This window comes from Lepidochelys kempii, chromosome 22 (assembly GCF_965140265.1).
Source record: "Lepidochelys kempii isolate rLepKem1 chromosome 22, rLepKem1.hap2, whole genome shotgun sequence".
Classification (NCBI taxonomy): Eukaryota; Metazoa; Chordata; order Testudines; family Cheloniidae; genus Lepidochelys; species Lepidochelys kempii.
The window spans coordinates 6,687,554-6,714,812 of record NC_133277.1 but is presented as its reverse complement, the minus strand read 5'-3'; the positions used below and the strand labels follow the sequence as shown (position 1 = coordinate 6,714,812).

At 44.1% G+C, this 27,259-nt stretch overlaps 1 protein-coding gene across 2 annotated transcripts in view; it reads right to left on the bottom strand.

The window, feature by feature from the left end:
• BARX2 (BARX homeobox 2) overlaps positions 1-9,243 on the bottom strand; it is a 53,547-nt gene extending 44,304 nt beyond the window's left edge. For both annotated transcript variants that reach the window (XM_073321083.1, XM_073321082.1), the window contains exon 1: positions 8,748-9,243. In XM_073321083.1, coding sequence (XP_073177184.1) covers positions 8,748-8,852 — 105 coding nt within the window. In that variant the 5' untranslated portion in view covers positions 8,853-9,243. The remainder of the gene's footprint in view (positions 1-8,747) is intronic.
• Positions 9,244-27,259: the final 18,016 nt, after the last annotated feature.

Genomic DNA, 27,259 nt, shown 5'->3' with positions numbered 1-27,259 from the left:
ACTGAAGCACACTCAGAATAAAAGCCATCCGGAGGCAGAAATACACAACAGGAATCCACCTCTGGTGTTTTCCTGGATGCAAACACTTACAAGACCTCAGGATAATGTGCTATACTTAAGCCTGCTCTGAAACACATTCTTCACACTCAGACAACATGTGTGAACGATGAAGCACACGGTTCTATGAAAACATTCCTATCAGGCCTGGAAACTAAAAGCAAAGCAAACGAGGGACAGTCATCTGTATCTATGTTGAACGGTATGGGTGGATATCAGTTGAGGTCATTTCCATGAGACCTACTCCTGCTCTCCCTTATACCACTGTATTGTAGTGTATTCCATCAATTTAGACCTGCTTTCCTCTGGTGTACATGTTAGCAGAATCAGGCCCTATGTCCTGTTTCTAGCTAATTCAGTTAAAACAGGTAAGGATCGACAGCCCTTAGTGAAACCGGTACCTCCCTACACTTGTATATGCTACCAGCCTCCACAACCCAGCTGGAGGGACTCTTCATGTTTTCACTTTGATGGGACTCTTCATGTTTTTATACACTCTGAAGACCCATGGTCCGACCCAGAGTACACCCCAGACCCTCATGGAAATCAGGGAACGATTGGGGCTGTGCAAGGAAATCAGGGTCCAGTCCCTTTGTGGGCCAGATTCTGCTGTCAGTTACACCCATGCAGCCCCTCTGAGTAGAACCGAATGCTTGTATCCAAATGTACAGAAATCAAGGAGGCTGCACAATAGTAACCATGAGCAGAGTTTGGCCCCCCTCTCAACACGCATCAGCACTGGTTAATAAACATGTACAATGAATACATCTAGTAATCTTTTTGCAGTGTCCAGCTGCTAATTGTCAAGGGCCCATTCCACACATCATATTTCTACTGTATATTGCCTCCAATAGCATATAACCATACCTCACTTATACATTTTTCAATGAGGACAAAAGACACAAAGGTATCTGAAGGTCATCACAGATTCCGGAACCCTTCTCTATCATCCAAGCCCCCTAAATTAACCCCCACCATGGCCGATGGCTGCGTCCTTGCTGAATTCAAAACTTTTGAGATGTTCATTCTGTGGTGCCTGCATTTTACGGATGCCCACAAAACACCACCACTAATAATTAATAAAATACTATGTGCCGTATCACACCATCAGTTTTCCAACAGAGTGCTCCATTGATTCCAATGGGTGTTCTATTTAAAAATCCCTGGTACATAGGGTGACCAGATAGCAAATGTGAAAAATGAGGGACAGTTTTTCGGGAGGACAGGGGGTTATAGTTGCATAATAAGACAAAGCCCCTAATATCAGGACATCTGGTCACCCTACTGGCACATGATTCTAAGGTAATGCACTGAAAATACCCTTGGGTGGGCTCAGGTAGTACTCAGTCAAGTTTTTAAGCAAACGTGTTGTCCAAGTGAAAATCTTGGCTTATTTATGTCTGTGCTTATTTTTCACACAGTGATACAAAAGTGATATAGTATAGGGCTCCTTTGTAATGCTGAATCATACTTAACCACAACTGGACTGAGCTTTGATTGCTTCCCGTGTTGTGGTCCTATTTCCTCTTCCCTTGATGTGTTTGCCACTGTTTTATTCCAGGCAGTTTTCCCTTTTGTTAGTTACTTTATTCATTATTATTAGCAATGGGCTAAAGCTACAAAATTCAGGTTTGGATTCAAATTTTAGAAACCCCAAAATTTGGAGTTGTTCAGATCTGGGATTTTCTGTTCGGTTTCAGTAGAAAGAGAAGGGTCATTTGCAATATGCAGACGCCCGATTCAGCTTTGAATCTCAGACACCGTCAAAGACTGAGTGTATTCAGGTCTGAGACATTGGCTCAGGCCCTTCTCTAAATATTTAATTATTGTTATCATTAGCCAACTCTTTATTTTCTTTCATGTGTCATATTTTGGCATTTGCCACTTTATAAATTATTTTTTCTGCTGCAGATATACAGAACACATCGGACAAAGTCTAGGCACCCTGAAGCACACCAAGATCTTTAAAATTATTATTATTAGATCAAAAAGAAAAGGAGGACTTGTGGCACCTTAGAGACTAACCAATTTATTAGAGCATGAGCTTTCGTGAGCTACAGCTCACTTCCTCAGATGCATATCGTGAGGAAGTGAGCTGTAGCTCACGAAAGCTCATGCTCTAATAAATTGGTTAGTCTCTAAGGTGCCACAAGTCCTCCTTTTCTTTTTGCGAATACAGACTAACACGGCTGTTACTCTGAAACCTATTATTAGATCAGTTAGGGACTGATCCTCAGTCATTATAGGTTGACACAACTCCACTGAAGTCGACAGAGTTATGCCGATTTACACTAGCTGAGGATCTGGCTTTTCTTTGGTATAATAATTGCATCAGTACTTTTTCCTGCCAAACTTTGATTTATGCTAGACAGGAAGATGTTTGTCTTTTGAGATTCTGACAAAGCTCAAGTTTTTGTTAGGTTATGACTGAAAGGCAGAACAATGTGTGCGTGGATGGTTCGGAGGAGAGTCTTATGGCAAAGTCTAGCCTTTATGATTTTCTCAAGAAAAATTACAATGTTTGGATATGCTGATATATCTCACTGTATATTAACATGGATGTATGATACAGTCTCCCTACATTGTAAAGTATTTCTTCAAGTGCCTTACTAATATTAGGAATATTTAGCAACTATTTTTAGGATTATCTTAATAAAAGATCCAGAGTGATCTGGAGACTTATACTTGAGAAATAATTATTCATATTTTTTCTAGGGTTACTGTTTTCTTTTGAATTTTGTCTTTACTGTTTGACCTCAATCAATAGGATTTTATTTGCCGTTGTAACTGAAACTGACAGATAAAATGTTTTTTAAAAAGAGAGACTTGTTTTCTTGTTTGCATCACTGTACAAGAAGAAAGTGACAGCAGTATCAGTTCCTGTTCGCAGAACCTTTTATAGGTGTTGAACTCGATAGAATCTGATGAAGTCTGCACCTGCTGCTGTTTTGGGGCTATATTAAAAAAATTGATGATTTTGGCCTCTCTCTCTGGTTTTTAGTTCCGGACAGATAGAGTTGTGTTATACTCCTGTGATGGCAATTCAATCCCAGTTGAAGATGCATGACTGACAGGAGCTTTGGTGTACTCAGGTGTAAATTAGTCTGGTAGAAGGTATTACCCACAACTTTACATTTGTTTTATTTAACTGGATTAATACAGCTGTTATGTTTCAGATCATAGGCTTTGGATGGAAGGGGATCTCATTTTTCTCCACACTTTGATACACATGCTGTATCCATTCCCCTTTCCTTTCCCACAGTTCCCTGCTCTCCCCCAGGAACTCCGTAACAGTATCCCTTCAATTAAAAGGAAAAGGTCTGGCTAAACATTAGCCCAACACAATTGGTTTCCACCCTGATTTTCAATTGTGTCCCAGATCAAATTCAAAGTGGAGTTAGCTTGTCCATTTCTTAGGCTTTTTCAACCCAGACCACATGGGATTTCATATTGCTCTGCAGTCATTGGTCTTAAAACTGAGCTGTGTTAAGACATAAGAAATCTACGTTCACCGTGTGATTTCCTAAAAGTTGACAAGCCTGACAGAAGTTCAGGAATATCAAATATTTGCTGCGTAAGCCCACAACTTCCCATAGGATCCAACATTTACAGATGCCCTGTAGTTTAATCCACATACCAAAAAGAGAGAGAAAAGAAAACAGTAGCCCAAAAAGTTTTAACCTGGGCCTCTCCTTATCTCCCTTAGGGAAAGATGTCAAACAACTATTCAAGTTTCCAATAGGTTTTACATTAGAGAGTCATATTTCTCAAGTCTCAGGTAAAAAATATATATATAGAACTGAGTCATGTTTCTACTGAAATCAGCGGAAAGTATCATTTCAGTGGGAGCAGAATAAAGCTAGGAAAGTCACCTTTGGAAGCATGCTGTTCCATTGGTATCTATCAAGGAGGATAACTAGGAGAGGATTAACATTTTCAAAAGGGCCGAAGGAGATTTAGGAGTTTAAGGCCTTGGCTATACACAAAAGTTGTAGCACTTCTACTATTCCGATATAGCTAAAATGGTACAACTCCCATCAATGTGGATGCAGTTATAGAAGTGCTTATACTAGAATAGCATTCCCATATGGGCAGGCAAATAAACTATACCAGCGAAAGGCACCTTGTTACCAATATAACTGCATCCACGCTAGGGGTTGTATCAGTGTAACTACTTCAATTAAAAAAATAAAATAAAAGCGTACCCCTAACTGAAATAGTTATCCTGATACAAAAACTGTGTGTAGACCAAGCTTCTAAGTCATCAGGGCATTTTGAAAATTTTACTCAAGTTCTGCTGAGCAACAGTACAGATGTTGTGGGAGATGGAATACATAGAGTAGACAAACACAATGAATGCCCTGCAATGTCAGCTTTGATGAACTGAAATGGAGCCCTGACACAAGGCTCTTGGGGTTCTTTTATATTCAACAAACCCAGTGAATGTAAATAGTTTAGAAGCTGCGTAGAGCAAATACTATTTGTTTTTATTACTATTTAACATCAGGGACTCCAGGGATAACATTTTGTTTTTAAGTATCCAGTGCCCTGGCTTTTATTTTTCAAAGGATCCAACTTATTTTGAAGGGACCAATTCCAGGAAAACACAATGAAGTTACAGGTTGGCCCTAGAAACTGATACATCTTTGATTTCCAAACACTTACAGTATACATCACCCCAAGAGCTAACCGGGTGTCAAGTTTAATGAGTGAAATCAAGATTAAAAAAAAAAAAGCCAATAAACAGGATAGAATTAATACAGGTTCATTCAAGCATATTTTTGTTTACTTAAGATAAATATTATGCATTTTGATAATGGATTCCTACTCAGTTGGAAGTGATGTCTGAAGGCTTCTCTGACCTTCAAATCATACAATAACAAAACCCCCAAAATAGAAAACTTTAAACAATAGAACTACAGCAATTAATAAGTCGGGTTAGTTAGTTAGTTGCTACATAATATGCAAAGACCATTTAAATGAATGAACAGGGATATTCTTACAGTCCGAGATATCAGAGTCCAAGAAGCTAGCATCAGAGAGCTATTAACAACCATCTGAAAAATATTCCTCTTTATTAGGAATATATAATTTTTGGCATCTGATTATAGTGGATCTTAACCATCACATATAGTTGAACCTGGCTAACTGTTTTGTGCTAAGTTATATACTTGTAGGGCCTTCTCATTGCTTTTTGTCAACAAATGTCAGGCATTTACATTTCTTCAGAAAATGTATGGACATCATAATGGGTCTCTTTTATAGTGAGGTTATTCCCCCTGCCCCTCCCAATTTTACGCTGGGCATGATCCAAACCCAACAGGAGTCTTTCCATTGACTTCAACAGGCTTAGGTTCAGAGATGTGAACATCCCCCTCAATCAGAACTTCAGTCTGCCCCTTTTGGATACGTTGAAACGATTCAGAACTTTCATTCTCCTTCTCTAGCACACTCTGCAGGGTGAGCTCATTCTGTGCTAACTCTACTGCACATGTTAAATATTTAACTCTTGACCGTAGGCAAAAGAAAAATGTTTTCCCTTTGGCGATGAAGTGAGCTGTAGCTCACGAAAGCTCATGCTCAAATAAATTGGTTAGTCTCTAAGCTGCCACAAGTACTCCTTTTCTTTTTGCGAATACAGACTAACACGGCTGTTACTCTGAAACCAGTGCTTCTAAGAGCTCTCTTCCGATCAGAAAGGGGCAATGTTGGATACCTGTGCTGCTTAGACATAAGACATTTTATATCATCAACCCGAGAGGGGACCTCAAACAAATTTTTTGGCCTGTCTCCCTTAGCCAGCTTGGAGAGTAAATGCATCAAAATGTAAAAAGACAGCCAAGCAGTAGGGCAAATGCCACAGTGCGACCTTTTCTTTTGAAATGTTTGGTGTGGACTGTAGGTGATTATTTGATTTGCTTTATGTTTTTTTTTTCTTTCATCTTTATTTTATTTATGGGTTTAACTCCATTTCTTGGCCAATGACAGAATTTCCTCTCTGTTATAATAAAAGGATTCACATGACCTAAATTTTTAACTGTAGCTATTGTTAAGAATTACACCTGAGAGGACACGCACACAACCGGTGGCTTACAGGTTGAAAGTGTAGACTATTGTAGCCTCTTCTCTTAGGGTTTTAATCCCACCAGCAAATCCCTCCCAGTGCTTCTCAACCAATGAAACTTTATGAAGCATATTCCAGTAGAAACCAGAATCTTCAGTCAACCCAGTCATGGTATAAATCAGATGGATTTGGGGCTATTAGCAGAATCCCTAGTGGAAATTCAATGAACTACTAAACACAGAAAGTAACAGGGTTTAAATAATTAGAACATGTGTGTCATGATAGCATCATCCATGATCAGCTGCTAAGTCAGTTCATTTGACTATGAATTATTATCTCAGCCTTGCAAAACCAATGTTTTCCATAGGTGGCATGGAATCACCCATAAAAATACACTCAACCTTCCCACGGGCTTGATGATAACGTAACAGCTAAAGACCGTTTATTCATCCATCAAAACTAAATCAGAAGCGCTTACCCCAGATAAGCAGCTAAGAATTGTTTTATAATGCTGAGCTATTTTTATAGCCCTGTAAATTATTGGGTTCTTGCCCCTCTGAAAGTCTTGGAGCATTTTTGGTAACCTACTGTCTTTTATGGTACTTCCCCTCTATGTAAAATAGAATTTTCCTACAGTGAAAATAGAAAAATCTTTACTCCGAGTGGAAGGTTTGTCTGGTCCAATTCCTGCATGACTGGAGTTAACGGGTGTTTTGCCATTGACTCCAACATGGGCAGGATTGGCCCTCCGTAAGGATTTGCAGCCTGCACTCTGCTGTGCATTGGAGCCATTGGGGACTTTTATTCCACTTTTGCTATTGACGGAGTTTCACTAGCTAAACTGTAGCAGAGGATTAGCTGCAAAAAATCCCTTGCCAGTGGGATCTTGATTAATAACTATCCCTTCCACCAGAAGTATGTCATCGGTTGGTTAAAAACCAAGCAGGAATCAATATGAGGAAATTTATTATGAATAGGAACTGCACTATAATCACCCTCCCTCCAAAAGCAGGTATAATTGGCATTTTCTACAGTATTGGTCTCCAGCACCTTTCCTGACATTTAACGAATAATATTTTCAAATTGGGGTATCGAGGCAGGGGGAGCTGTAGACCTTGCATGAACGAAATAAGTCCCGATTTTAAAAAAAAATTAAAAATCTGTGTGTCAGACTGATGTCACTTAAATCAAGTTTTACACCAGTATAATTTCATTCACACCAGTGAGGTTCCTCTTCATTTACTCCCAGGTAATTGAGAGAGGAATCAGGGGCCAAACTGTGGGGCATCAATCTGTAAGCAGCACTCCTCACTGATTTCAGCAGAAACTTCTAGTATTTTCAGGTTCAGAACATTCCATGTATTTTTCACATCCGCATCACCAGGAATTGGTCCTTTAGAAACATTTTTTGAAATAACTTTGATTTTTTTTTAAAAATTATCATTTTTATCATTAGATTCTCCAAAGTTATAAATGTTTCTACTAAAAGCGTGTGGGGAGGACACAGAGTTTTGGGGAGAATAAAAGTCTGCTGAGCCATCTAACTGCTTAGCGGTCTTGCAAACTTCACAGTGTCTTAGCGAGGAGAAAACTTTTCTGCCTATAATGTATCAGAAGAGTGGCATTTATTTTGGGTGCACGCTTAACAAACTGCATCAGACTAATTTGTTTTCAAAAGCACATATGGCTCTGATTCTGTAAATCACTTCCACTGAAGGCACCCATCAGTTGAAGTGAGTGGGCTCCACAACTGTTCAGGGGTCTACTAGTGCAAATCTGTATATAGGATCCAGCCCTGTGTTTGTAACATGAACAGAATGTTTTCCATTTTCCCATTTGGTACGTCCTAACTTATTCCAAAGCTAATGGGAGATTTGGGTATCCAAATAATGCAAGATCAAGCCATTGAACAACAGTGGAACTATTATTACTAGGGCTATTAATTATTATTATTAATAATTATTATTTATTCGTGTTCCCACTGATGTCACTGACAATTTTATAAGTGACTTTATGAGTCTTGATCAGGGCTTTAATCCATCTCCTAGGGGGTATATATGTTCTGGATTCCCCCCCCCTCCATTTATTTGTGGATGTTCCAGAGAGAGCTGAAGCTGGGTCTGTTGTAAATAGGGAAGTAAATAGGGTGTCACTGGATATTGAGCAAACCACAGAAAAATACAGAGAGTAGAGGAAAGATGCATGGACTGGCTGAGGAGTTTGTGAACGTTTTGGCCAGAGAGGAGATAGTTTAGGGGAAAGGGTTTCCCTTAGCTTCTCCGCTACAAATATGTCATTGTGCACGCAGAGTCCACACTGGGAAACAGAGCTACTTTATTGCCCCACCACCACACACACAAAAAGGGCTTTGCTTGCAAATCTTTTCTGTGCCTTCTCAGCTCCCCACCACACACTGGCTTGTGCCAATCCCAGGCTAAACCCTAGTGCCCAGGGTTCTTGCAAAGACAAAAATCCCTTCCCTTGTGGTGGCTGGGTGCTGCAAAATCCCAGGGAGCTTGGTGCCAGGGTCAGACACACACACTCACCCCCCAGATCCAGCCTTCCTGGGAGGTAGATGCAGAAGGGGAAGGGCGCGGGGAAGAGATGAGAAAATTAAAGCTCTTACCAGTACAGGAGTGCAGAGGTTTGGGTCTGACGATGAGGGAAGGGCAGACAGAGTAAAGGGAAAGTTTCTCAAAGTAATCGCAGGTCTCCTTGGATAGGATCTCATCGATCATGAAAGTCTTGTAGCGCCTCCTGGCTGCCTTGAGCTGCCCGGGGGACGCGAGCCTCAGCTCGCCATGGCAGTGCATGGTGGAAGCCGCCGCGGGTTCAGCCTCCTTCCCCGAAGAGCGGCCCAGGCTTTAGGACGCCGGGGGGGGGGAGGACCTCTCTCTCTCCGGGGAGCGGAGAGGGTCCCGGGGAGCGGAGCAGGGCTGCCAAAGGGGGGCCCGCACCCCAGGCGCGGTCTCTGCGGCTGGCCTGGCTTTGCAGGGGCGAGGGAGCGCTCTCCAGCGTGCGCTCGCTCGGCTGCTATATAAACCTCCCGGTAAGCATCTCGCCGAGCCCTTTTTAGGACACTTCAGCTGTCAATCAGGGCAGCCTCCGGCTTCTCCTGCGCTCATCCCCTGCGCTCCATGCTGCCCCCAGCTCGCGGCTGGGAGGATCCCGGGCGCACGGGCGCGCTCGCTCTATTTTAAGCGACCGGGGTGTGTTTTCAATTCGGCTTTGCCTTCTCATGCTGGAAAGGTTCCAGGGTGACTTCCCCCCAGCACCAGCACCAGCACCACTCCTCCCTCCACTTAGTTTGAGGCTTGAAAATCCAAGTAGCAATGTGGTCCATCAGGAAGTTATTAAGCACTTTGGAACAATTGTATTCCGAGAGCGAATACACACCAGCGCTCTGAAATGTGTTGCAGAGAGAGAGAGAGAGAGGGAAGCTTCCTTCGCTTCAGAACAATTAACTACCCACTTCTCTGCCTTTGCACGAACTGTCTAAGAAATACTCGTTGTGGGGGGGAGATGTACTTGTGGGTTTATATCTGTGCACACGCCAACCCACAGATGAGTATTTCTTTACCGACAGTTCGTGTAAAGGGAGAAAAAATAGAAAGTAGTTAAGTGGTCTGAAGCTAATAGAGCTTTAAAAATGGCTAAACCATCAAGGAATTTGCTGTTTTTGCGGCCAAGGGCTTGGAATATTACGCAGAGAAAACTAGAGATGTTCCCTATTGTAAACACTTTCTTCACCAATGCAGCATTAGTCGCTACTGGGTTGTTTTCAGATGAGTTTCTGCCTGGCCATTTTCTCTCCGCTGTTTATTGGAGAGCTTTGTGATCTTTGGAAATGCAGGTTTCCCCCCTACTGAACACCTCGCTCCGGAGTATAAAGCTCACACAGATTAAAATGGAAAGAGAGTCTTGGCACATAGCGTCACTTTCATTGCTTGCAAGTGTTTTGCAGAAATTATTTTTTAATGTTCCATAATTGTTCTTCTTAAGTGCTGCTCATTTTCTCGTCTCCTTTTAAGCAATCATGTGTCAATTTCGTTTAATTCTAAAGATTATTAATTTTTCTTTGTTGTTTAATTTCAAATCCCTCTGGGCTTTCGTGCAATTTTCCTGCGCTTTGCAGAAGCCAAACCTTTCCTGGTGACTTAGCTCTGATTTTCATTTCTCTGGTTTATGTTCACACTGTGTCAATTCTTCCCGACGTGCAGGGAGAATCATTCTTGAGGCAGGGATTTGTATTGCTTTGAGAAATGATCCCACGCCTCGTTTTGAACAGGAATTTTTCAGCACAATTGTTTGAATTACTTTTGATATCAATTGTTGGTTGATTCTGGTCTATCCCTCATTAACTAAATTGCGTGAATCGACTCTACGATGCAAACAATTGTTAAATTAATTAAGAAAGTAGCTATATACTGAATTTTTCTCAGTATAGATTTATTATTAGATGTAATAAATACATTAATATATTCCCCAAAACCGTATTGCTCCCTTTTTTATTTTCAAAGTAACGTTGACCTCTAAGGGAACAAACCATATATTTTAATTTTTAGAAAGTTGAGAAATTATCGATTTCGTGTTTGTTTGGAAAGTACTGTGTTTGAAAGAGAAAAAAAACAATCTGGTCAGAGTCTTTAGCATGGAGTTTGTTTTGGTAACTTTTTGTCTGCTGTGGTTCCAGTTAAAAAACATATATGGGAATCCTATTCAGATTGTCTTCCGTTTGATCAGTATTTCTTTTTCCATTGCAAATAGTTTGGTTTTACGGTCTGTTTTGAGAACCATAAAAATAACATGTATATCCTTTCTAAACACGGTCAAAAATGGGAAGAGCAAGCTCAGGGAAACAGGCGACCTAATTTTGATGTTTTCTTCAAAGATAGAGCAATTTTTTAAATGTATGGAAGGATGCCTGTTTTAAAAACCCCCAATCAGCAATTTTTATAAATCAGGGAGAGAGAGAACACCCTTAATCTTAAAGAAAAGGAGGACTTGGGGCACTTGAGAGACTAACTCATTTATTTGAGCATAAGCTTTCGTGAGCCACAGCTCACTTCATCGGATGCATTCAGTAGAAAATACAGTGAGGAGATTTATATACAGAGAACATGAAAAAATGGGTGTGTATATAAATCTCCTCACTGTATTTTCCACTGAATGCATCCGATGAAGTGAGCTGTGGCTCACGAAAGCTTATGCTCAAATAAATGGGTTAGTCTCTAAGGTGCCACAAGTCCTCCTCTTCTTTTTGCGAATACAGACTAACCCGGCTGCTACTCTGAAACCTACCATTACTCTTGTTCCTTAAAAGTGATGAGGAACGCATCAATGTTTAAAATAAATAGTATTTTATTTACTTTGCTTGGAACATACTTAGTTTTTTTTTGTTGTTGTTGTTTTTGCTGCTGCTGGGAAATTAAAGGTGATTCCAGTCAACAGGAATTTCACTAAAAGGGGAAGGGATGAGTTCAAAAAAAATTGTTTTTATTTTTAAATTGAAGAACTGTTTAACTTGCTAAACTACCCCCCAAAACCTCGAGAGATTAGATTAATTTATAGTAATAATAGCAATACTCAGTTTGTAAATCGAAAAAAACCGAACAGATAACACGAATCATGGAAATAAAATAGCTCAGGATGACTCAAAGGGTCATAATAAAATAGCGAACGTTTGCTGATCATAAGTAAATAAATAAAGTCCTAAAGAAGTCGGGTTTGACTCCTGAAACGGGAAAACCCCACAATATAGGAAAGGAAATGGGGTCATGATACTTCCTTGCGTTTGCTGTGCGTTCTGTGTTTGTTGCTGGTGGCTGGAGACGGGCAATTTCCCCTTGCATTTCAGAGTGCATTGCTGGAGTGAAATGTCAGCTTCCCTTAAAGCTGACAAGACACAGACAGCAAAGCAATCTATGACATCTGCTAATTTTAGGGTGCAGGACAGATGCTGGGTGTGAAACAGCCTTTCATGAAATTGGCAAGCTGCAAAGCAGAGATCTATTTCAGTGGAGCTGTCCCTCTTTATACCCAGCTGATTCAAGGACTTGGGTCCTTTATTGTCCGGTTTATTTCACTCCTGCATCTGAAAGTCTGGTTCCTGGAAGATCTGGCGCGGATACTTCCGTCTTCAGCAGGTTCTCATCAGCCACTCCAGGAGCCGCAAACTCCCCTGCTAGATCCCAGGGCGAGCTGAATTGGCAGATGGGATCAGTTCTCTGAAGTGTCCAAACGAACTTTGTTAATAATGAGAATTTTTTTAAAAAAAGAAAAGAAAAAAGGCTAGAGCAATAAGATGGGTTATGTGGAATGAAACACACGCTGGCTGTCAATCATAAAAGGAGTGCTTTCGTCAGGAATAATCAGGGGTTTTGTTTCCAACATTAATGAAGTGGCTGGAAAAGCAAACATCTGCCAAAGAGACTCAAACCCCCCACAGCTGTTGGAGCCACCAAGCCTCTCCTGAAACAGGGCTGCCTGTCTGGTAACTCCTCTCCTCTTATTGCTTCACTCCCAAGAAATGGGGTTGGAGGGGGAGGAGAAGGAAGGTGAAATGCATGCCATGGTGTGTGCCTGTGAGAGGGGAGGGAATTGGCTGTAATTTGAGTGTGGGGGGCAGGATGAATACCTGTACTCTACAAAGGGCAGATCAGCCTGAGGTATAACAGTAACTGGTCTGGACTTCTGCATGTGCCCTTTTACTGCTGGGAGAAAGGACGGGGGGGGGGGGGGAGGAGAAGAGTGTGGATGTATAAAAATCCAGGAACTTGATCCTGCAGCCCCTCGTCTCCCATGGGAATTTTGTTTGTGCAAGGACAGAATCAGAAATCAGGGAAGAAATTGGCAAGAAGCTAAGCAAGTCCATCTGCTTAGGGTCTTTCATGATGAAGACAAGAGAACTCATCCCTGTGACAGGGGAACACAAGCAAATTGTGCAAATAAGTCACCCACCTCCAGAAAGACACTTTGAAGGGAGAGAGGACGAGTGGCCTCGTACTGCCGGCTGCAGCAGGTATGGGTTCTGTCTCCAGCTCCGGTGCCGGCTTGTTGTTTGACCTCAATCCAGTTGTAGGACTTTTTGGACAACACGGATGGCCTGACTCACTGTTGGCCTGTGCCTTCATTTACATCTGTGCAGAGCAGGCATCAAATAATACCAAGCTCTTAGATAGCACTTTTCATCAGTAGATCTCACAGCAGTTGGCAAAGTAAAACAGAATTCTTAGCCCCATTTTACAAATGCTACCTAGTCAGAATGCACTGGCTTTGCACAGCTATGAATGACTGCAGGAGGTGCAGGCCCCAAGAACCTTGAGTAACTCTGGCACTGCTGGAAGAGTTCATTTTAGACAGTGCACAGGAGCTCTGAGAAGGGTTAGATGCTGCATCGTGTCTACTCTAGGACTTCCCCTATTTGCTAACGCTGGTGCAGCAGCACAGGGGAAAAGGTTGCTTTCTCCCTGCCCCTGCCATGGCTCGTCAGTCCCAAAGGACCCGTCAAAGCAGCTCCCTTCACCAGCACAAAATCCACACAGAGAGAGAACAATCTGGAAGGCAAATAGCATTTTGCCACCTGTCTGGTTCACCTCAAAAGCACCTGAGCCAGCGGTAGTCTATTTTTGGCAAAGTCCAAATTTCTTGGGCAAGGTCCAGATTCCAGAGAAAATAATAATTAAAAAAAGTAAATAAAAAGATTTGGGGGTCCATTCAGAAGCATCTGGTAGTCTGTATTTGGCCCCAGGTCTACCCATTGACTACCCCCGATTCTGAGCCATAAAACACATCACTTCTTGCCCTGCACTCTTTGCTGTTCCAAGGGCATCTCCAGAAGATCCCATGCTGCTATTTTTTAAGTCTCTGAATTTCTTTCCCTCTATTTCCAGTTCAACTCCTTTTGTGGGGAAAGTGACAGACGCATCAGTTTGCAGGATTATGATTTCAGGGATGCTCTATTTTCAGTCTTCTCATTAAAACCTGGATGAGGGGTAGAGAGAAGAGAAGGAGGAAGAAGGTTCTCTCAATATATGATTGGTGGGGCAAACGGCTGGGCAGGCAAACCACTGGAAATTGCTGCACTAGCCCCTGGCTGTGGATTTAGCACATCTGTTGGCTTCACTCACTCCACCTCACGCTGTGCCCAGAGAGATCAGGAGAAGGATTTGCCTTACATGACGTTCTTCACAATTTCTGCTTTCCTCACTGTCCTAAGACTGGTGCGAAGTGCCAGTCGTAGCTGATTTTGCATGTCAAGTCCTATTTCTATGTTTGGATGTCTAGGCTGGTACACTTTTCTTCCTGTACATCCCCACTTCCCCAGCCCTGGTTTATGCGTCCCGATTCTGGGCTCATAGCAGCTGCAAGAAAAAAAACCACACACAATTGTTTACCTGCCAAAAGGAGGCCTACATTTCTTGGCATATACTCAGGTGTACATAGTGTCTATACAACACCCATTAAAAAATCTGCACCACCCCATAAACATCTCTAAACATCTCAAATTCTGCCAGTGATCCTGCCACACGCCTGGTACAGATTTATTCTATCCGGTTTGGTGTGTTCCTTGGTGTCCTATATAATAGCAGGGCACACCCACTGCTGAGCTTGTGGAGTACAAAATAATGCAGTCTAGGAGAGCTTGCATTCCAAGGAGTCCAGTCTGGCCACTGCTGAAGCTGAAGGCAAAACTCCCTTTGATTTCAATGGGAGCGGGCCCTAAAGCAAGGGAAGCCGTTAAGTTAGCGTGTCCATGTTCCTACTGGAATGGACTACGTGCTACCTGGAAAGGAACTAAACCATGCAGAATTGATCACATTACAGTTGGCCCAAAATTGGCCTATTATAAAAATAAATCAGTTAAATTGGAGATTCATTGTGGGCTCATGACCCCAAGCCTATTGCAGAAAGAACAAGATTGTGCCGTTTACACATCCCTACTTGGAGGCAGCATAGTCCAGGGGCCCAAGCACTGCACTAGGAACCAGGAGACCTGGGGTCTGCGTGTGACCCTGGGCAAGTCATTTCCCCTGTCTGTGCCTCAGTTTCTCCATGTGTGGAAAGTGGCCAGTGCTTTGAACTTCCCTTTTGAAGTGCCTTGAGATCTGCACATGAAGCACTCTATGTAAGAGCATAGTGCTGCTAGGGTGATCCCGTCCAGTTGACACATTCAGGGCCTGATTCTGATGTTACACCAGTGGAAATGCAGAGTGGAATTAAATGATTGAGAGATTAGAATCAGGTTCTCCTTCTGAAGGTTCTCTTCCTGTCATATCACCAAGTAGAAGCCAGCGACACATCTGTAAAGAAATGTGCCATGAGCTCTAATAATAATAATAATAAATACTTTGAAATATTAGTGCTTTAAACAGAAAGATATTAATGGCCTTTGGGAACAGCACGTAATTAAGCATCTCTTCACCATTGTCAGGTGAGTATTATTATCCACAAGTTCTAGGTGATTAACCTGAATCACAGAAAGGCTAAGTGACTTGGCCAAAGTCAGTGGCAGGCTAGGAAACAGAACCCCAGAGTCCTCCCCAGCTCCAATCTCACAGCAATAAAAGTGAAGAAAATAGCTTAAGCCTCGGTTTATCTAACCACTCCCTTTAAGTGGCGGTCATGATCTCGGACCTGTCTAAGGATATACTTCCGTGCTGTGGCCTTCAGGGCCATTCCTGAACGCCTGGTGAATTCACTTCTAATGAAGCCAATGGGAACTGGAGCAGCACCAGCACTGAGCCATTGCATTCTGCTCTGGGTAATCATTCAAATGAGCTTCCATTTGAAACTCTGGAAAGTTTGTTTGGGAGTGGGAGAAGGGGGAGAAGGATGGTGTATCTGAAATCAGACTAGCTGGAAACTTGGCCCAGAGACTCTCACTCTGGCTGTGGCTAGGTTTTGAGAGGCTCAGAGAGCATAATATACTTGACAGATTCAGGGGCCTTGTGTGCAGCGCGAGAGTAAAAAAAAAAACTCCAATAAAAGCTGGATTTTGAACAACAACATTCTGCAGCCAGAAAAATCAAAACACCCCAGAATGACAGGCAGGGTGAAGTGTAAGTTGTAGTATGGAGCACTGCATCATTTACTACTTGTCCTTCAAACCGCTGCAAAGCGATTTCCAGTGCACCAAGGGCAGTGGAGCACGAAGGGATACCAGCTTGCTCTTCATCAGCATCACTTGCATTGCATGATTTTGTTTTTCTGTTCGGGGCAAATGCTTTGTATACCTGGTAGTTTGTAAGCTTGGGGAAATCCAGGTTCTGCTGTACATGAAGGAGCCGGCTGTGTGTATTTTATATCAGTGTTGTTGTAGCTGGGTTGGTCCCAGGATATTAGAGGGACAAGGTAGGGCGGGGTAAGGAGCAGGGTGCGGGAAGGATGGTAGACATTCCCTTGAGGCATGAAGCTCCTTCGAAGGGCTTGGTGTAGTGACTCATGGTCCAGGGGAGGTCAGGCTGCTGGTCAAGAGAAGGGAAGAAAAATCTATGGCTCCCAACTTTAAATGGGATGCTATTGCTTACTAGGACCCAAGGCATAATGCAGGAATCTAGAAATCTTTTCAACTCTGGCAGATACGGCTCATTCCGGTTTCATTTAGTGAAAAGTGTTTACATCAAAAGTCTAGTCCTGCACCATGTGGGGATAACCCTGCCTCCACAGAAAGAGCATTCAGTATCAATGAGGTACAGTGAGAGGTCAGACATAACTCAATTGCCACTGAACATGATTAGGACATTAAAATACATGTAGCTGTTAAGACCCTGGTGCCATTGGTTAAGCCCAGGAGCTTTCACTGTGTTATATTGAGCTAAGGGTTGGTGTATTACACTAAACAACTGGTAGGCAATTCCAAGCCCCATGTGCTTAAGGAGCATCCTCAAACATAATTCCCCTGTCTCCTTGATTTCCCATTGGTCTCCACTGTCCATAACCTTGGCATTACCCTTGACCCTGAACTTTTCCTCTTGTCTGCCTTTCCTGGGCCTGCAGACCTGCCTATGGCCACCACTGGAACATGGCTATGCTGTCTCCGCACCACCTCTCGTGAAAGCCTCATCTCGGCTTCCATCTCTTCATGCCTGGGCCATTGCAACATCCTTTCCTATTGCCACCATGGGTCTCAGGCATGCCTAGGCTGGGGATTAACCCCGATTCCAGCCAATAGGAGCCAGCAACCAATTTCCAGCATGGGTTAGCTCAAATGGTACAAATTGGACCTGGCCCTATCTGCAACAGGTATCAGCAGTTACTCTTTGCTTTTGAAACCCTCCATGGACCTGCTCCATCTTTATCTTTTTCTCCTATCCTCTCATGTAGCCCCAGCCTCCTCTTCCTTCCTACAGTCCCCACGTCACTGGGGCGAGAGCAGCTCTTGAGAGCCAAAAGTCCCGATACCTGCCTAGTCTACCAGTAAGTTCAAATCCACCTGAGCACATGCCTCTCCTCCTTTGCCTGAGCCTCTTCCGTTCCTCTCCCTCTCTGCTACCGATTCCTAGATTTGCTAATATTTCTAGCAGTGGTGCCCAGGGGTTAAAGCAAACTGAAACAGGAAGGGATGCTTTCAGCCAAGGAGGAGGGGAGCCTGGGGGTGTGCAGGGATAGGAGCGGGAACTCCATCCTACTTTTAGGAGAGGAGAAGCAGAATTCTCCCTTGCTACTCCTGACTTATGCCCGTGGAGGCACTGATCAGGGATTGGGCCCCATTGAGCTAGGACGGTTCCTGTCCCCAAGAGGCTGACAGTCCATACAAGAGCTCATAATACCTACAGTCTGTGCTTAACCCATAACTTTATTTTTTTTAAACTCTGTAAAGGAATTTGAGGATATTAGCCATTATGACTAATAACTATTTGTATAGCCGTGGCACCTAGGAGCCGCAGTATTGGACTAGGACCCTGTTGTGCGAGGCGCTGTACAAACACAAGAACAAAAAAATGGTCCTTACCCCAAAGGGCTTACAATCTAGGAAAGACGTGGAGCAAAGTGACAACATACTATTCTGTACTGGAAGGAAGGCAGAAAGAAAGAGCAAGAACTTAAGGTCCTGTCATTGCAAGGAGCATCACCAATCCAAGGGTTAAAATCTGGCACTTCCATCTCTTTGCTTTGCTATTCGGCACTCTTCTTTGCCCTGCCAGTAGATAAATACAATACTTCTACGCTAGCTTTGGGATGGGGGTTCTCAAGGTGAGGTTTATGGGCCATTTCTGGGTGGTACAAGGAGTCACTTCTGTCAAATAGAGAAGAATCTCTAAGGAATGATGCTTTTGTTAGTCATAGCCTATTGCAGGGATCTCAAAGGGTTCCCAGCAGCTCTTTTGACCCAATAGACTTTAAGCCTCCACCACCACCACCTCTGCCAGTCCCTCTTTATGTTGCCCAGCTGCTTCATGTCTCTTTGCTCATGGAGAAATCCAGGGGCAATCAAATTTGCACACAGCACCAAAACCAGAAGGTAGCCACAAATGCACAAGAGAACAGAAGCAGATTGAAAAGTGACTAGGTCAAATCAGAGCAATTCAGTCCTAATGAAAGGAAAGGCCAGCACCTGGAAAGCTGAAAGAAACATCCCAGAAGCCACACAGGGTGTTGTGGGGAGGAGGGGGGTGACGACAGAGTAGGCAAACTCATCATGCTAAAGCAAATTTATTTCCAGCTCAATATTGTGTGATAAGAAGTGTAACAACTTCCTCAACCCCCTGCCCCTCTGGCAATCAGCAGGGTTTGAATCCAGACCTTTCATCCCTAAAGCTCAGACGGCTCTCATTTCAGCCAAAGAAGGAATTATTAGTTGACAGCAGTAGTAAGCTTTTATCCCCTATGTGGACTAGGGCAGGACAGAACACACAGTTTACAAATGTGTAGTTACTACAGGGAAGGTGCAAGATTGGGGTTGGGTGGGAAGATGGTCCATGAGGGAACATCAATTTTGAATATGGGTAACATAAATTAGGACGTTTAAGTTATGAGGCAAGATTCTTTTCTACCTTGCACCTTGTGTCATCATTTGCAAAGTGGTGTAACAAGCTACCAGCAGTCTGAGTTTTCCACCCACTTCAGACAGATGTAAATGATGACAGTCAGCTGCTGTTTCCACTTAAGTTAGTGGAAAGCTCCCATGGACTTCAAGCAGCTCAGGATTAGGATCTGGGACCAAATCTTCAGCTGGTGTAAATTGGTTTCAACAGAACTACATCAATTTAGGTCACCTGAGGATCTGGCCTATGGCCCATAACAGACTGAAGTTTGAGAACCATTAGAGCCAGATAGATTTGTTTGGCTAAATTCTGCTGTGAGCAGATCCAGTATAAATGCCAGATTAGCTCCATGGACTTCTGTGCAGGGCTTTGGAGCTGTGCTCCGGCTCCGCTCCAGATCCAGACAAAAACCTGCAGCTCCACTGCTCCAGAGCTGCTCTGCGCTCTAGCTCCGGGCTCTGCTCCAAAGCCCTGCTTCTGTGGACTCGCTCTGGATTTATGTCAGGGGCAGAATTTGTCCATGTCTAAATTTTAACAGATTTACACTAGGGTGACAAGATAGGAAGTGTGAAAAATCAGGACACTTTTTCCCCCCCTGGATGTTGGGGGGTAGGGGGGAATAGTTGCATCTATAAGACAAAACCCCAAATATTGGGACATCTGGTCACCCTAATTTACACACAAACCAAAAAGCACAAAATAGCCAGGGTATGGATTTTTAAAGCTTTGGTGGTAAACCAGAGACTGCTGTTCGGGAAAGGCAAGGAGATGACTATGGGGTTTCATATACCTAATTGTTTTCAGCAGAACTGGTAATGCCACATTGCCTCACGATATTCCTGTTTGTATGTACGAATGTTTGAAGAGAGGCACTCCTTAAAACTGGATTAGTGTTTTCATTTTCATGCTGAAAGCCCGGCTGTCATTTTGTTTCAGTGTGAAAACACACACACGGGCCAGATCCTCAGCTGGTATAAATCGGGTTGGTTCCATGGAGCCGTGCCAATTTATACTGGCTGAGGGTTTGGTCCTTATACTGATACACCTGTGCATATGAAACCTGCTTGTATTAGACGTACAAGTGCTGGGGCTGCCTTCTGTTCCTCTTTAAAAGGGACCCTGAGAACCTGAAAACCATTGGCTCCATTATCTGCCAAGTGGGTGGGAAATGCTCTCTTTCAGGTTCAGTATGATTATTTCTTTGTATCGCGGCAGCACCTAGGAGTCGCAAGCATGAACCAGGACATCATTGGGCTAGGAGCTGCACGAATGCCAAGCAAAAAGATAGTCCTGACCCAAAGAGCTTGCTTATAGCCCCACTTTGCAGAGGTATAAATGATGCCCCAGAATGTAAGGTGGTGGAGAATCAGGTCTCTGGTGTAGTTGCCTCTGGGGCATATAGAAAAGAGGCTGTGATCAGATACTCATTCAAAAAGACACTCAGGTCACCAGTCCTTGGGCTTTCCTTAGCTGTTCACACTGTACCAAGAACCCTGGGAAAGGGACAGGGTGAAGAAGAAAGGACCTAACATCCAAGCATCTTGCAAATCTGAGCAATGGAAACCTGTCCTCAGTGACTCTGGCTCTCCAAGAATACTAGAGAACAGCTTACAATTAAATAGAGCCTGATTCTCAGCTAGGGTAAATCAGCCTAGCTCCACTGATGTCAATGGGTCTATGTCAATTTACACCAGCTGAGGATCTGGCCCATGTTTATTAATGAATTGCTCCCAAAGCAAAAGCATCGCTAGCTTTGCTGTGGCCGATGCTAGGAGCAACGCCGAGACATTAACGAGCCAATAATTAAAATGTTAAATTCAAGAGAAGGCTGTTTGTGGAACACATGGTGATGTGAGAGTGGTTAGAACAGCCAGCACCATAGAAACCCAGTTGCTAGATGGCACGTCAGGGAAACAAATATCCCCTTGGTCCAATCCCCCATCCCCAGATGCCATCCAACCCCAGTTCAAACATTCAGACGGGTCCGCTGTGTTTTTCTAACCAATTGACTCTCCCCTTCACAAATGTTGGATGGGAGACCAGCAGGTTAAAGACAAGTGGCAAAACTCTTCCATAAAAATCCATCAGACAGACACATTAACCCCTGTAATCCCTTCCTGTGGTTTAGGAGACGCCACCCAGATTTATTAATTAAACCTTGTTACCCAGTGGCTGCTGTCAATTAAGCATTTCCTTGTAACGGGTATAACGAGGGCTCATTCATTAGCAGATATTTCCATTACATTTAAGGTGATGAGTCTCTCTACTGCTTTGATCCCTCCTGCCTCACACCAGCAAACTGAGGGGCAAAACCTTTGTGTTATGGATTAAGATTGAAAGGAAAAGCGGGGAAGAAGAGAGGACACAGAGAGAACAAAGCCAAATCACTGCTTTGAACAGGCCTGTGAGAATTGGTACTAAATAGTCGGACATGGTCTTTGAGAAGAAATGTGGCATAGAATTGGGCTAGGATGCAGGGATCCTGGCTCTGCAGTGGACTTACTGTGTGCCCCGGGCAAGTCTTCATGTCTCTGTGCATTTGTTTCCCCTGCATCCCTTTGTCTGTTTAGATCACATGGGGGCAGAAATTGATTATCTGTATCCATTGCACTCAGCACCATGGTACCCCAATATTGGCTGATGCTTCTCTGATGGCCACAGCTTTGAGGTTGTTTGGGTGGAGAGAAAGGATAGAGAGGAAGTAGAAGAAACCCTGTTCCTGCAGAAAAGAGCCAGAAACTCAGCACGTGGGGGCCCCAATCTGAGCTCAGCCCCAGGTGCTGCCAATTGCCAAAATACAAATGATTCATTATATGTATGGCTGTGCTTGTCCCTAGCATGTTTTGGGATCCACGGAGCAAACACTATACAAATATTAGAGAATTTCCATGAGTTCCTAGTTTGCTTGTGCAATTACTTCTTTTGCCTGCACAAAGTTTGCAAGGGCCATTTGCACCCACATTTCAAATTCCTCACTCTCAGCTGTCTGGCTCTGCACAGCTTCGCCCCTGGCCCACACCCTGTTTCTCATCCCTTCCCCCAACTCAGGCCCTATGCTCTGCCAGTTCTGCTTCCCTTCTCCCACAAGGGCCTGCAAACTTACTCCCATGCTGCCCTCTGTGCCTGGACACACACCCCAGCCCCGATCTTATGTGACAGGCTACCTCCATTTCCTCCTTCAAAGCCTCCTCAAACCCAGGTCTCCACACAGTCCCTCAGGCGTATCTAAAGGAGATGCTTTAGCTCAGCCAGAAATTTTGGGATTCTTATGTACTAATAATGGCAGTTTGGTCCAGCCAAGTTGAGGGCTCCATCTGGCAATGACTTCTCAGCCATTGCCAATTCCTCCTCTATGGCCTTCACTGGGATATTTGCTTAATTAAGGAAAGACTGAAGAATTTGACTCACTGTGACTTGTCCAAAGCCTCACAGTGATTCTGCTGCATGGACAATGGGAGAAGATGAAGCAGAGATCTGCTCTGGAGCTCAGGGAGGAGAATTTTGCCTTTGGGGATAGTCTCTATCAGTGTTCATATAGTCCCTAGCACCACAAGGCCCCCAATCTTGAATGGGGCTTTTGGTCATAACTGTAAATAATTATTGGTATTTCTACTGCTACTTGAAATAATTATTAAAAACAATTGACTCTGAAATCATAGAATCAAAGCAATGGCAGGCTGGAAGGGACCTCAAGAAGTCCAGCCCCCCTGCACTGAGTCAGAACCTAATAAACCTAGGCTATCCCTGAAAGGTGTTTGTCCAATTCAGTTTTTAAAAACCTTGTAGCAAGGCAACAACTCACTGGTGCAGCACCTCCTGCTGGTCATCTGGGAATTAACTCTTTCCAGCATATGGAACACCCTCTGCAGGCCAGCATCTCAGCTGCCGCTGGCCCCCCTTGTTCCTCCCAGACCCCAGTGCTTCTTTACCTTGGGGTGCTGCCCCCTGGCAGTGCCCCTTTGTCTCTGGGTTCTGCCCACTGCAGTAACCCACAAACCTGGGTCTCCCCACCCAAGGGAACCCCCCCAACCCTCTATCCCTACCTTGCTTCAGTGGCTACGGCCAGTCATCATCATCTAGCCACTGCTCACTGGGGCAGACTGCAGTCTGTAATGGTCACTCATCATTGGCAAGAGGTTAGGACCTGCTGCCTTTGCCTATCCCTAGCTCCCCCAGTACCTTTTCATCAGCCTTGCACAAGGCCTGCAGGGTTTACCAGGCTAGAGCTCCCAGCTCCCTTTACCCTTCCCCAGCACTGCTGTACTTCAAGTACCTTACTCTCAAGCAGCTAGCCCTTCCCACTCCAGAGCTAGAATGAGACTCCTCTAGCTTCTAGCCCACAGCTCTCTTATAAGGGCCAACTGGGCCCTGATTAAGCCAGCCACACCTGTGGTCAGTTACATAGTCAGCTTCCCCCAGCTGTTCTTTATCCCTTTCCCTGCTGCAGCCCTCTCCAGGGCTGCTTTTAACCCCTTCAGGGCTGGAGCGGGGTGACCACCCCACTACAAACCTCCAATGATGGCAATTCCACAACCTCCCTTGGAAGCCTACTGCAGAGCTTAACTACCCTTAGAGTTAGAAAGTTTTTCCTAATATCTAACCTAAATCTCCTTTGCTGCAGATTAAGCCCGTTACTTCTTGTCCTTGCTTCAGTGGCATGGAGAACAGTGGATCACCGTTCTCTTTGTAACAGCCCTTGACGTATTTGAACACTGTTACCAGGTCCCCTCTCAGTCTTCTGTTCTCAAGACTAAACATGCCCCGTTTTTTAAACCTTTCCTCATAGGTCAGGTTTTCTGAACCTTTTGTCATTTCTGTTGCTCTTCTCTGGACTCCCTCCAATTTCTCCATATCTTTCCAAAACTGTGGCATCCAGACACTGCTCTTCCTCCCACCTCTTCTGTTCCTCAGAACAAGTGTATATAGTCTTGATGTATAATGCAGCACTGCCTCCCTTTTTATCCTGCCTGTCCTTCCTGAACAGGCTGTCCCCTCTGTGCCAATATTCTGCTCTGTGGCAATAGAGGTCTCCAAGCAGCAAAGAAAGTAAAGCACCTTATTCCCAAACATCTCTGGTTACAGAACAAGGGGAAGCTCTTTGGAGCAGAGACCATTTTTTTTGTTCTGTGTTAACACAGAACCTAGAACACTGAGGTGCTGGTCCATATGGAGGCTCCTAGGGCTTAGCACAATACAATAAATAAATAACAATAACAGAAACATTGGTATCTGTAGTACAAGCAAGGCAGACAGAGCCATCAATGGCCTAGATTCTGTGTATGTAAATCTGGAGTAAATTACTTGAAATTGTTGGGCTCACTCCAGGGTGGCTCGGGTGGAAATGAAATCCAAAGCTGGCCCAATGGCTGCTACATTTAACAAGGACAAAAGTGGAAGGGAAATTAACACGGGACTCGATTCCTCATACACACACACCAGTGTAACTCCAGTGGCTTGAATGGGGTTACTCCCAATGTCCATTGATTGAGGCTTGGAAGTGAGTTAGGCTCATTCCTTCTGACTCCACTGGTGCATTTAAGAATCATTATCTGCTTCCCCACTGTCAACACACACCCCCAGGATTAGATGAATAGATTCCTAGATGTTAAGGCCAGAAGGGATCATTGTGATCATCTAATCTGACTTCCTGCTCAACACAGGCCAGAGAACCTCATCCAGTAATTTCTTCCTCAGCACGAGTGGCTAAATATGCATTTGAGTCCAGCCATGTTGCCAACTCTTGCGATTTCATCACAAGTCTCCTGATATTTTCATGCTTATCTTAAAGCCCCACCTTCTGGAATCAGGTGATTACATGAGTGTCTCAGATATCATATTTTAAGTAAGTTTCTAGCCCTCATGACTGCAGAGAAAAGTTTGAAAAGGTGAAGGCTACAACACCAGGAGACAAAAAGAACCCAAAAGTTATTTTTTAAAAGCTCATATTTTTAAAGTCAATTTCATTATTTCTTTGGGTTTGACACAACAAAGCAGGGATCCTTCAGAGTGGCTGCCTCAGGAGAAAGGGGGAGGAATTAGCCTGCTAGAAGCCTTCAGTAGTTCTCTTAGTGCATCTCTCACCAGCTGTGCTCACTGTCTCTGGACGATGGAACCACAGCTCTATCTGCTGGCAGAACTTCCAACCTGCAACTCTAATTTTTTAAACTAGTCATTTTGTTTTTGATGTAGGCTGGCAGACCTCCGCAGGCTTAAGACAGAATAATGTGCCATCTTTGCCCCTCTCTTTCTCTGGCCCTGAGCCGAGCATGTCTGAGCTAGACCAGAAAATCTGGGCCAGTGTGTTCATCGAGCCATTTTGCATTACACGCTAACCGTGGAAAATCAAAATCTGTTCACAGATAATTCACAAATTGCTCAAAGGGCTAAGTTGATCCAGTAACTTCACGGTCAGGAGTATTTCACCTAGATAAAGTATGAAAATAATCACAGTCACAGTGATGCTATGAACCTCTCATCCAAGGATCTCAAAGAGCTTCAAAGTTCACAGCAGCCTCTATAGGCAGGGAAGCCTTCTATAGCAGGGCAAACAGAGGCCCCAGGAAGGGAAGTGACTTGCCCAGCATCACACAGCAGGTCAATGGCAGAGCCGGGATAGAGCCCAGACTGCATGATTCCCAGTCCTATGTATTAGGTACAAAACTGTCTCTCCCTGTTCTCTCTCCCCACCAGGCTTGTGGACAGTACAAGAGCTGGACGAGCCAACCTTACACACCCACATCAAGAAATGGGGCTCAGGTGGAACAGTGAAGGCTAAAAGAGTCCTGTGGAGAAGATTTAAATCAGATGTTCCCCTCCCACACACCCGCAGCTCTTCTGCGGCCTGTCTGAGTGACGGATCCGTTACTGCAGTCATGGAAAAGATGACCTTATCAAATCAAAATCACTGGGAAAAAAAGTCAGTGCCATCTGGCCACTTCTGACAGAGCTGCATACCATTCTGTCAGGGTCTAATGCATATTGTACGCTCATCCTTCCCCATGCATTCCTAGGACATTTCTAATCATAACTGTGAATGGCGTCCCGCCGGGCTTTTCCAGGATCACGTTCCTGTCTTTACAAATGGCCAATCCTGTGCTCCTACTATGCACCAAAGCCCCTCAGAACTCAGTTGAAGTGTACCCTGCCTCATTAGGATCAGACCAAAGTACTAGTTAATAATGTCTTCATGACTGTGTAAAATAGACTTTTCACTCATTATTGTACCCATTTTCCTAATGTCACCCCAGCAAGATAGTAGCAGAGCAGGTTAGAGACCCCCAAGAGTCCCAGTCCTCGCTCTGCCTGTTTTCCCATATTGACATATGTCTATAATTAAGCATGAAAAGCAAAAATAAAGTTATTTTTAAACCTCCTTCTGGGACAGGGTATATAAACCCCATACCGGAATGGAAGGGGTTAAAGAGCAGCAAGCGGCTCAAGTAGTCCCACTCTGCTACACCTATGCTGGTTATTAGGCCTGGGAGGTGGACTTATGAGGAGGAAAGCCCACCAGTAGGAGGCTGGGCGGGATGGTGAATAGACAGCTTGTGGCTCTGTGGGGTAAGAAGCCTGGATGAGGGCTAAGAGCTGTATGAAGACTACAGCCTGCCAGAGCTCCTTTCTAGGAAGGTGTGCTTGGCCAAGTCTATTGGTTTGGCTGGAGTCTAGGAACCTGTTAGGTGTTGGGGTAGGCTGTTGCAGCTGGGAGCCTGTCTGCAAAGAAGTGGGCTAAAAGCTGAGCCCAACTGGGCTGAAGATTCTTTGGTTTCCAGTTTCTGTTGGACTGGCATTAAGGGACTCTGTTACCCTGGAAGGGGTTGAAATCTCTGAAATGGCTTGACTAGGGAGGTTAAGCTCTCTACAGCTGCAGTGGGCTGAAGACCATGTGGGGAAACCAAGGCAGCTGTATTGCAAGGCCCTGAGGGGATGTGCTGTGATGGCGTTTCTGCCATACGTTGTCATCTTTTTGTGTGTTCATATAACTCAAAGTGGATTGAGTTTGGTAACTAGCAAGTTAGCATCTGGCCAATCAAATCTATCACTATGCATACCTATCTATCTAGTCTAAGGTGTTTCTAGAGCACCCATCACCATCATACCAACGGCTGCATAACATCTAATTACTGATATATGTGAGAAGGAATTGCTTTGC